At 38.1% G+C, this 12,731-nt stretch overlaps 1 protein-coding gene across 1 annotated transcript in view; it reads right to left on the bottom strand.

Moving 5' to 3' along the window:
- iqsec1a (IQ motif and Sec7 domain ArfGEF 1a) overlaps nt 1-12,731 on the bottom strand; it is a 143,924-nt gene that overhangs the window by 123,194 nt on the left and 7,999 nt on the right. Inside the window, exon 2 of the mRNA XM_072448940.1 lies at nt 1,865-1,870. Coding sequence (XP_072305041.1) covers nt 1,865-1,870 — 6 coding nt within the window. The remainder of the gene's footprint in view (nt 1-1,864; nt 1,871-12,731) is intronic.

Genomic DNA, 12,731 nt, shown 5'->3' with positions numbered 1-12,731 from the left:
CGCGTTACAACTGTGCGCGTTACATCTGTGATCGTTACATCTGTGATCGTTACATCTGTGCGCGTTACATCTGTGCGCGTTACATCTGTGCGCGTTACATCTGTGCGCGTTACATCTGTGATCGTTACATCTGTGCGCGTTACAACTGTGCGCGTTACATCTGTGCGCGTTACATCTGTGATCGTTACGTCTGTGCGCGTTACGTCTGTGCGCGTTACATCTGTGCGCGTTACATCTGTGCGCGTTACATCTGTGCGCGTTACATCTGTGATCGTTACATCTGTGCGCGTTACATCTGTGATCGTTACATCTGTGATCGTTACATCTGTGATCGTTACATCTGTGATCGTTACATCTGTGCGCGTTACAACTGTGCGCGTTACATCTGTGCGCGTTACATCTGTGATCGTTACATCTGTGCGCGTTACATCTGTGCGCGTTACATCTGTGCGCGTTACATCTGTGCGCGTTACATCTGTGATCGTTACATCTGTGCGCGTTACAACTGTGCGCGTTACATCTGTGCGCGTTACATCTGTGATCGTTACATCTGTGCGCGTTACGTCTGTGCGCGTTACATCTGTGCGCGTTACATCTGTGATCGTTACATCTGTGCGCGTTACATCTGTGCGCGTTACATCTGTGATCGTTACATCTGTGATCGTTACATCTGTGCGCGTTACATCTGTGCGCGTTACATCTGTGCGCGTTACATCTGTGATCGTTACATCTGTGATCGTTACATCTGTGCGCGTTACATCTGTGCGCGTTACATCTGTGCGCGTTACATCTGTGATCGTTACATCTGTGCGCGTTACATCTGTGATCGTTACATCTGTGATCGTTACATCTGTGATCGTTACATCTGTGCGCGTTACATCTGTGATCGTTACATCTGTGCGCGTTACATCTGTGATCGTTACATCTGTGATCGTTACATCTGTGCGCGTTACATCTGTGATCGTTACATCTGTGCGCGTTACAACTGTGCGCGTTACATCTGTGCGCGTTACATCTGTGCGCGTTACATCTGTGATCGTTACATCTGTGCGCGTTACATCTGTGATCGTTACATCTGTGCGCGTTACAACTGTGCGCGTTACATCTGTGCGCGTTACAACTGTGCGCGTTACATCTGTGCGCGTTACATCTGTGCACGTTACATCTGTGCACGTTACATCTGTGCACGTTACATCTTTGCACGCCACAATCTACAATTCACCAGTTTCATTGGCATCACCGCTGCCTGATTTGAAGGACTTTTGAGGACTCTTTCAAATCAAAAGAAATATTATGAGGATTTAAAAGTGTGTATAGTCTCCACTTGAAACTCATGCTGAATTTGATCGGATTAAAATTTTAGTTTTGATGTATCTACAGAACATTTTACTTCAAATACAATTATTGAGAACATTTTGAAGATTTTTTTTAATTATTATTAATTGCAATGCGTAACAAACCTAATATTTAAGTATTCAAAAGCATTTAACTGGGCGTATAGGCATACTTTTCTAATACCGGTATTTTAATAAAAAATTGTTAAATATAAAATCTTATTGCCGGATAAATGATTTTTAAAGTTTTTAAATCTTATTTTGAGCGCAATTTTCTTACTACAGAGGAAGGAAATGTCGCTTCAAATAAAAGAAATCTGAATATTTGACAAATGAACAAGTCAAACACAACAAAAACATTTGAAAAATACAAATATTTTGCCGGTGAGTGTCCCATCTTTCTGGAAAAACTCGTCACAGAATCCAGCGCCTGTTTCCTGTTGTGCAGAGGAAGTGGACAGAGGCAACACCCAGCTCAGTGAAAAATGCTGAATCAGACTTTATCAATCTGCCTTTGAGAGCCACTGAACTCATCGCTCTGATCTTTGCCTCAAATGAACCAGAACGTGGTCAAGTGCTGCTGCTGTCATCCAGCGACTCACTGACTCATGTGTAGTAAACACACGCTGCAAAAACAGGAAGAGAATCTGGATTTGAACAGTTTGATTGATTGATGGTTATTGACAATACAACAAAAGCCGGTATTTACCGTTACAGCCTCATTTTCACAATTGTATCAATAATATCAATTATATTAAATACATATAAATTAGGTTAACATTTCGTGAGTGCAATAATTTAACAGTGTTACTATAATCTTAAAGGTTACATCTCATTGTAGAAAGAGCACTTGCACTTTCTTACATCGAGAACTGGTTTGGGGATGGGGATGTCAAGATTATTTGGTTAAATTGATCATTTGGATTTTCCAGGTCACAATATAAATCATAACAACTACAGGATAATAACCGGGATCAAAATGAACCTAAACGTAAACTCCTTTTTTCATCTGGCCATTTTTAATCACATTTTGACTTTATCTTGTCATTCATGAAGTTTATTTCATAAATCTGGCCACAAACTGAGGAATACATGTTGGACAAAAGGGAACAAAAGAAGGTTAAAGATTTCATTGTTAGGTTTATGTTCTCGTGAATGTTATTGTGAATAATCGTTAAATTGTGATTTTTTTTTTTCTCTCACAATAATCACAATTCCAAAATGTTATATTGTGAAATTATATATATTTTTTAATCTTGAACTAAGTGAAATATTCTGAGTCTAATAAATAAACTAACATTCATCTGAATTTCTATTTCTTTAAGGCATTTTACTCAGACAATATTGTTTTGTATTGAGCCTTCTTTGTGGATTTTACTTGCGCGCCTCCAAATGCAGTGGCTTCTACAGTAAAGGTTGCAGCGCTTTTCTCCCCTGGGGATGTTTACTTGGCTCTCCATTCCTGACAACAAACATTTGGGAAAGTAATTATGAATCTGTTATTTGTTTTTATCCACCTCAGTGAAGTATTGAGTAGAGCTCAGCCTTGAAGGAAACACTGGTGGGACTTAAAATTTGCACTCATTATGCTGAGAAAGCAGAGCCGAAGAAAAGAATAGTCACATGGCGTTATATCAATCGGGTGTAACATTACATCCACACCTTTAAATAGACCCGAGACGCAACAAATATCTGCTTCAATCACAATCGGAATAAGAAAAAGGTATATTGCCATTATCAATGAACTGTGATTTTCCTGAAGTCCACGATTATGTCTTCTGGGCATTGAACTTCAGGTTGTTGCCACTGCACCAGGACACCAGCCGGACACCAGTCCGAGATGAGCCCAATTATAAATATTGAGCTATAAAATATCATACATCAGCTGTTATGGTCAGTCTCACTTATCACATGCTTCACCTACTGCCACAGATACTTCATACATACAGATTATGTAATGACGTGATCATTTTCCTGCTTCAAACTCAATTCTATCTCACTATCAAGATGAAGGAATATTTTGTCAACACAGCCGCTGGTTAAAGAAAATTAACTGCCACCATTATACTTTATTCAAAATGGGGAAGGCTTAATGCAGTGCTTTGCTCTCGCTTACAAAAGGTACGTTATGTAATTGCCCTTATATATATATATTTTTTATTACATACCCTTTACGGACGAGCGGGCGCGCACGCACGCACACGCGCACGCGCACGCACACGCACACGCGCACGCACACGCACACGCACACGCACACGCACACACACACTATGTAATTAACTGATTATTTTTGTAGGGCAAAGACAGGTTAGACAATTAATCACAAATAATCTTTGACTAATTTAGTAATCAAATAATGATTATCTTGGCTACAAACCATGCCAAACTTGCCATGAACCAATAGGTTTTATGACCAAGATAAAACAAGAATGACATCAAAATTTGTCTCTAAATTTACTCGATCAAAAGATGTTTTTGTTTTTCAAAAATTCCCTTTTAAAATAATGTCAGTGAATGATCAACGGGTTGAGGCTCGTCTGCTGAGGAGGGCTCACTCGGGCTGACAGGTTGGTGTGGAGAAACATTGGGGAGTCTGACGTTTTTGAACATTATTTCATTCTTGTCGAGGTTCTCAGAAGCAGAATACAGTGCTCAGGTTAAAGCAATTCAACACTGCCACCTCCCCCATGAGTGATGCATTTCATATGTGGCACCTACAACCTGGAGACTAGGTAGACGTTATTACTTGTATATAAAAGAGGACATTATAAACACTAAATTCAATGTTATAGATGTGAATGTTATCAAGCAGATTTAGACATTTTCTAAAAGGCTTTAACATTACAGTATGTATAGTAGTAAGGTTGTCAAAAGTATCGAAAATCAGATATATTACCAGATAAACTAGAGAAACCAGATAATCATTTGAGCAAGAAAATCCAGGAAAAAATGTTACCTTTTTTTGAACATTATTAAAATTATTTTGAGTTTAATCCGACGTTGCATAGGACTACAATGATTAATAAAAAAGTACTGTTATTTTGTGTTGAAAATGTTCGTTTACCTGGACGGACATTCTACTGAGGGAGAAAGAGAAGGTAATTTTGTTCTGACAGGTGAAGACAAGGAACATGTACTTCTCAATGGAGGACCACAAAATCACATGTTTGGAAAAAAAAATCTCTTGGAAAATTGTGTACAGTATTTTATCAAGGACTGGACTGACATTTTGGACATTCTGAAACATTTGTTCTTTGTGTGCCTTCACTTAATTTGTCTTTATTTGCCTTGATTTATTTTGCTTTCTTTCTGTATCGTGTCCATTGTTCCATTATTGAAGTTTAGAAACGGAACAAATAAAATATATGCAAGTTTTTCATTATCACTGTGGTAACAAAATTGGTATAGAGAATAGAGAAAGTATTGAATCATATTTGAAATGTTAATATTGTAACAACACTAGTATGTGGTATATTGAATATCTACAGAGACTGAAGTAAGCTTTTTGTTAGTAAAAACAGTTATTATATTAACCACTATTCATCATCCAAGTAACTGGACCAGTATAAACATGTTAAAACATTATGAGGATTCCTGTTTGATTCCATGTACAGAGGGATGAAACATTTGCAACGTGGCCATAGCAATTAACAATTCAAAAGAAAATATATTATCTTTAGATTAGTGAAAAGTCATCAAACATGTCCTATAAACAGTCATGTTTTCATATGCATGGAGTTTTCTCAGCCACATGTGTACAATCACTACATGTTCAGTGGGGAGTGCTACACCACTGCTGCCTGTATAAGTTAATTATCTGCTCTCATCAGTATGTAATTATAGGCTTGAATGTGTCTGGCTAAGTAGATCTAATAGTCCAGCCTATATCTCTAAAGGAGTAACGGCGTGTGACCCCCATTGCCTTCACACGCACACAAAATCACTCAATAAAGTCTTTCGGTGGCTTCCAGCTGCTGCATTCATTTCTCATCTACATTGATCTTGAGCGCGGCAGTTTATTTAGACAAATGCCAGACCGGTGGACTTGAGATATGACGGACTGCACTCTGTCAATCATCGGTATTGTTGTCAAGTCGTGAGCCATTCAAATACCCCGAGGAAATGTTTTTTTTTTATCAGTCCAAGCTTCAGGCAGAACGCGTGCCAAGGTGAAATTTGAAAACCAACGCTCTCGGATCGCACAATGTGTCATTAGCGGTTTCGACGGATGAACCTGGTCATTTCTGGTTTGTTGTAGTTGGATTTCTAAAGGCGGAACTTGAAGATGGTTTTATTAATGAGGTCGAAGTTTTTTATTTGCATAGTTTGACTGGTGTTTTTGCATACTCTCCTGCTCTCACTCCCACTCAATGTCAGGGAGAGAAACAGACATGGCTCCAAGCAGCTGCAGCAGAAGGTGAAAGCCAAATGACAACATGTGTTTTGATAGACATTTCTGCAGCAACAACAACATTAACTGCCTGAACTGAGCTGGTGTAGGTTTAGTTCAATAAAATCATGTGCTTGCTATTTTTGATGCACAGTATCAAAGAGGATGTGCAATAGTACATTGTATGTGTTAGTCTGCCATCAAGAAAACATGCAGAGAATAGTTTGAGTTAAGACACTGTAGACTATGATCAGCAGTACTATGCGGTCATATTGTTCTGAGCCGCTGCTTTGCCTTGCAAAATACCAGGTTACACAACTCTAACAATGGAGGGAGGAGTAAACTAAAGCATTTATGTCTCAAGCGGTCAAACCTGGGTCCTCCCTCGTGCATAACAATACAACCCTGAAACTGTAGATCTATAAGCTTATCAATAAACCCGTTGCCCTCGAGTCAACTCTGAGGTGACAGTCCATTTCTGTTGAATACTTTGAAAGCTCATTCCGACTGCATTCCTGAACATATTGGCAGGATTTAGCTCTGCTCCTGGGATTTCTAATAAAGTTTAGAGAGAACAGCAGAGAGGGCAACAGAGCAGAACAACGCATTACCCCAAACGCCTCTGAGCAGAGGTGCTTCAGAACCAGAAAGGTCAGTGTTACGCATAAGGGTTTGTTCAACGTGCTATGGACGAGATGATTTGGTTTGAATACACTAGAGTATAGAAGGGTGGACACAGTCAGTTATGTGCCATTGATTTGTATGATGTTTTTGCTCATGAAACACAAGGTAACATATTCCTCTTTATGTTTTTGTATCTGGTGGTGTCAGATGTGGCAGCTGTGGAAGCTGTGTCAGACCAGCTCTGATGAATCGGCTGCAGGATTCTCTCATGTAGATGTGTTGAGTCAGCCTCAGAAACCAGCCACAGATTCCACTCCCACTTGGCACAGAACGGAGCAGCCTTTCAAACGCGCGCCGCAGGTACACAGCTACACAGCTACAAATTGCTTTCGATTCAACTGCTGCATCACCTGCTTTTGACAGCCGCAAGTCGTCTAATTGGTTCAATGTGGAAACAATATGCACACACATAAACACAAACACCAGGTTCTGAATGTGTTACACAATATGGACATAAAAGAAATAATAATGTAAAGTCAATGATCAACTGAAAGGAAAAGTGATTAAGTGATTGGGAAAGATTACGTACTTTACAAGAGAACTTTTTCGGTTCTATAATGTAATAATTGTAATTATTTTGATGGCCATGTGAGACAGGCCTCTACACTGACAATGTTCAAATCTAGGATAAAAAATATTTTGTTAAGCTGCGCATATGACTGAAAGGATTGTATCTGCTCTTTTCTCTTGTGTGTTGTGATTTTAACTGGGTTTTTTTCATGTCGTGTGAAGCACTTTAAATTGCCTTGTGCTCTACAAATAAACTCGTCTTGCCATGTCATAGTAGCCAATATCACTACCCAACTCATATTCATATTAGGTTGATTGGTATTCTAATGGGAAACATAAAGAGCAAAGCATGACTTGTGTTGCTGTAAGCGACTCACACACTATTGTCTATGAAGATAACAGCAAACCAATTCAGCCCGGGGCAAATTTCAATATGATGTCGACTAATTGTTTCATTACCTTTCCTTGTTAAGACAGAACTCTCTTTACCACCCGCGTATCGCTACACATGCTACACATTACCGAGCGCTGATAAAATGCAAACGCCGCCAAGCTCGTTGTCATGGAAATTCACATTGAGTAGATTCAACCTTGAAGCCAATTCACCAGCACTGAGCCCCGAGATGGAGCAGATATTCCACCTGTCACTCCACATGTGGATACAAATGAAAATGAGACATAAGACCAGGATTCAGATGGGCCTGAAGGCTCGAGCCCACACAAAAACAAAGACTTTATCAGCTTTGAATGAACTAAATATGGAAATCGACAACTCTCTATTTGCCTGTGAGAGAGATGCAATAAAACAGAGGTAAAAGAAACTGCAGCACTGCCTTTACACAGCATTTAATACAATCCTGTTTAAATGTTGATTCTCTTTAATAGGAATTAGGACTGTCAAAAGTATTGAAGCTAGATATTAAAAAAAGAATAAACATAAACTGGACAAAATTTGACCTTTCCCGGACAGTTTTAGAATTATCATAAGCTTTATCAGAGCTGGTATTGAAAGTGCACTTATTTTGTTCTGAAAAGTACAGTATATTGTTGTGTTTTAGTTTTTTTTTAATCAAAACTGTTACAAGTTTTTCAGAACTGGACATTTTCATCTCATTTTAATTTTATTTTCATCTCATTTTGATTTTGGCTGTGTTTTGTTCAGTCAAGCTGTCTGGAAGAAACTGTTCCAAAAACAAACAAGACACAGAAACAGTTAAGCTGAAGGAATATAGTTTTCAGATAAATAGAACAGAACATTGTTAGAAGAAGTCATATTGTATGTTGAACTGAAAAAGCATTAATTTCCTTTATTGTTTGCCTCCTACATTTGTTTGCTCCAAATTACCACATACAATTGACTTCATCAACTGGAAGTGGGAGAAATAAAATAAAGCAATTGTTGTATCAATTAAAAAAGGATAAGAGAGTGCATCATGTGTCCAATATATAAAGTTTCGAGATGATCAAAACAGGTGCTCGATTGGAGAAAAATCAAGGTGTTCAATGAAGAGAAAAACAGCTCTTTTTATTTGGGTTTAAAAAATTATATTAAAACATCAAGGCTCCAATAAGCTCCACATTGCTCCACACTGTACAAGCAAAAATGAGACCCAACTATCTTTATAAATCATTAAAAAATATCCCCAAGAACAACTTTCTGCATCCAAAAAAAGGTTCCCCTTCTCATTAAAACTCTCACTCCCGATAGAAATTTGTAGCTTGGCAAAGTGAACATTCTGGCATGTTCCACTGCGCCGTCCCGCCTCACCCCCAGCTGTGTGCCGTTTCCCGGTTCCACCTGCACATCCTCATTACAGACATCATTATCATTTCCATTTAGGAGACACATCTAAAGGACACTAACTTCTGTCCACACTGGTCTAATGGGAGTCAACGGGGGTCAGCGCACAGCTTCGGCCACATAATGATAGACGACGACGGAGAATTTTGGTGAGCGTAGTAAAATGTCTCCGGACATTCGTGGAGATTTATGGCTGTACTCGAATGCAAATCATCCCAGTGCGGACATTAATCCGGCGGGGGGGGTTTTCATCAGAGGGGTGTGTGGAGGGGAAGGAGACTTGTGAGTGCTCGTAAATTTTGTTTGACACTCTGATTGTTCAGCAGATCGGCCCGGCAAATGACAGGACAGCTGCAACAGCGGTCTACATCATGATTATTTTGTGCCCACTGATTCCCAAAACACATGCTACGGCGGTAAGAGCTACAGCGGGCAGTTTATGGCGGTGTCAGTCAAGCAAAGAGCTGAGGTGTAAGAATAACATGGGTGTGATGTGCTTACAAAAGGGCTCTTCTTCTTTTATATTGTCATGTGGAACAATTGGAGCAGGTTTCGGGTGACAAAACATTATACATACGAGTTAGAAGAAGTAAGAACACTATAATATCCTATAATTATTTATAATTTATTCATCTCCTCCTGCAGTCACCTTCAGCAGCGGTAACATACATCTGCGTTGACAGTATCGTAAGTAGGGTTGTCAAGATTAGTGGGTTAATCGGTAATCGTGATTATTCAGGTCATTTTATAATCTAAATAACTAAAAAATAATAATCGTGAGAATTATAGGCAGCAACATTTAGTAATTTCAGTTCAATCTAGACATTTATTTTGCCTTTTAGCAAGTAAAGTATTTTCTTATCTGGCCGTTTATGTGACAATATGTTTTGATTTCATAAATCTAGACTTGTGAAAGAACACAAATTAAGCATTTTAATGTTGTTTTGTCACAGTGCCAACAACAGTGAATAATTGTAAATTGTAAATTGTTCGTGTTGGTTCGTCTCATATTAATCCTAACGCTAACATTATACTGTGAGGAAAAGGTTTGATACCCATTTCAATACCACAGTTACCATGTTTTTTAAGCAATTGAAAGTACTTTTATATTTATCTTTTTCAGAGTTTGACATATAACGCATATTAAACAGAACAACGCAAAGAACATGACACATAAAGAAAACATAGAATTCACACAAACGCATCCAAATAGTATTACATGTTCAATACGGCATATCTGTCCCACCCAGTCGGAAGTCCTTTTCTATTTTCAGATTGAGTTTGAAGGTAATTTTCTCCATTATGCGAATGTCCATGATAATTACACTCATAATTTTTTTTTGTGAGGCCCTTTTTCTCTGCCGATAGGAGTATGCTCTTGGCAGGAGTTTTAAGGCCCAAATGCATAGTTCTGAATCCAGAGTCTGCAGCGCTTTATTGATCTCAGTCCAGTACCTCTGAGCAGCAGCACAGTCACAAAAAACATGGTAATGGTTTGCCTCCAACTGCACTTGGACATGGTGTTATGAAAAGACGTCTGACACTTTTTCCCAAAACATGTGATTTTGTATTTCTCCAGTGAGATGTACATATATCTTCCTATTCATACAAAATTACCCTCTCTTTCCTATTTATTTGTATATAATATAGTAAAGTGGCTGTCCAAATTGTTAATACTTTTGGGTAAAACACTTTTATATAATTTAGATATGCATTATTCCCCTTGAAAGTTCTGATTAATAAGGCTTAAAATGTATTTGAAAGTACTTTTTATTCAGCACACAACACTTAAATATTACCCTTCCCATGTGGTCTTACACTAGTTCTGATAATGATAAAAGACAGGATCGATCCAACTATTGATGCAAGTGTTTCTCAATATCAATCAATACCTTCTTGAATGTTAGTTTGCCAATTTCGATGTGTATAAGTATTGATTTATTGACAACTCAAAGCCACAGCTGCCCTGAAAACTTAAAAGCGCACCGTCTCCAGCCACCCAACAAATAAATATTCGTGCAGGTAAAGTGAAGTGTCTTGCCGAAGGACAGAATGGCCATTGCAGTGTGAGCGGAGGGATAAACACACACTTCCTGTTTGAAAGGGCACGTCTCTGCAAACTCAGCTGATGCTCCAGTGACACTCTGTAGACATGAACAGACATAACATGATGTGACCGACAATCCAATAAAAGACGACATTACCACTCACTGTATGGCAACGACTGTCCATTAGTTACTCAGCAGAAATGGCCAGCCCACATGACAGCGTACGGAGCTACTTAAACACCGTAAATCTCCTTCACTCACAAAGTTATGCATGTGGCCTTATCCACGGGCTTGAATCCAGCCCAGCACAAGGTGGCGTTTGACTTCTGCAATAAATCCAGGCCATGGATGTCAATAAGTGCAGATCAAAGTCAGATCAGTGACTCTCTATTTAGTGTCATTAGTGGTAGTTTAGGGGCTGAAAGACCTGTTCAATTGCATCAATTTATTGAGCAACGTAACATTTATCGGGATAAAAATGAAGAGAAGAGGGAAGAGTAGTGCATCGTTTAATACATATGACATGCTACTTGCCAATATTTGTACTAGAAAGGGGTAATATTGACAAAAATGATTTGTGCCGATAATAATATTCAGACTATTGTCAACCCAACAGAAAATGTGGTAAAACATGTCTTTAAACATATTAATTGAGGTGTGATGATCAGAAAAATGTGAAATGTCTATAAAATGAAAATGCAAAAATATGACCATACCCTTATTGTTAAAGGTCAATATAGCTTTTTTTCCTGATACATTATTTTACTTACATTTTACTATAAACGATACACAAAAACAACATTCACAATATTTTTACAATAAATATTTCTAATTCATTGCCCATGTGTTAATGTCGTTTCTGATACATTTGTGTTACTTTGTGTTACTCTTACTAGTGCACTGTACATCGATTTGTCACTGAAATAAGATCAATTTCTCAAACCTCTACATCTATTATCTAATCCATATCTGACCATGTATTTGACCCATAGAAAAATACTAGTAAATTGCATATTTGTGCAAAAAGGAAGACTCAAATCTCAGTTCATTCCCAGCCAACTCATGCCTTCTCCTTTTTGCTGTGGTCCATATAAATCCTAATAAAATAATTAGTTGATTAATACAAATTTTGGTCAACTAAGTCACTGACGTTTGTTGAAGTCGAATAGTTGATTAATCAGGAAGGCTGGTACTTCAAATGCTTCTATACTTGCACTAACTATTAAATTACTATTACAGTATTTTGATATTGCTATTACTACTTCTACTGTTACTTATTTAAGATTACTACAGATAATTATTGCTTCCTATGATTCTTCTTAGCCATTGCATTTGTATTTTATTACGGTTTATACTTTGTTGTTATTTTAATCTGTGAAGCGCTCTATAGATAAAATGTACTTATACTTACTGTTTTACCATTGGAGGTCAGACTTTACTCAGCTTATCTACAGTGTTAAAAGTAAACATGTGGCTGATAATATGTTTAGCATTTTTAAATACAAAATCCTGCCACACTGAAAGACTTGTTTGTGTATCAGATGATCCTGTTTGACAATGTTAACTCCCACCGAATATGGATTTACAGGATGTATGCTGGTGTTTTTCTGCTTTCACAGCTCTTTAGAGATGTAAACTTTGCTCTGGCACACTTCCTGCTTTCAGACGTGTAGACTTGGCACAGGTTCAAGGCGAGCAGGGCCATATTAGCTCAATTAAAGTATTAACGCAGAGAGTCCCAGAGTTGTGACATCATCATCCAACAATATTTAACGCTTAAGATTAGGTGTCTTTACTCATGCTTTAATGCATAATTTAAGGCTAATAAATAAACGTGTAAGCAAGTGTTTGAACATAATAATCCAAGATGGCGCCGCAGACTGATGCCCTGGTGTTTTCAGTACAAAACCGAGACAGGTTTATTTTGTACCCAAGTAAATTCTTCATTTATGTATGCCATATTT

This window comes from Eucyclogobius newberryi, unplaced genomic scaffold, assembly GCF_026437365.1.
Source record: "Eucyclogobius newberryi isolate DKJ021-1_F unplaced genomic scaffold, fEucNew1.0.hap1 SCAF_17, whole genome shotgun sequence".
Classification (NCBI taxonomy): Eukaryota; Metazoa; Chordata; class Actinopteri; order Gobiiformes; family Gobiidae; genus Eucyclogobius; species Eucyclogobius newberryi.
This window is presented reverse-complemented; position numbering and strand designations above follow the sequence as displayed.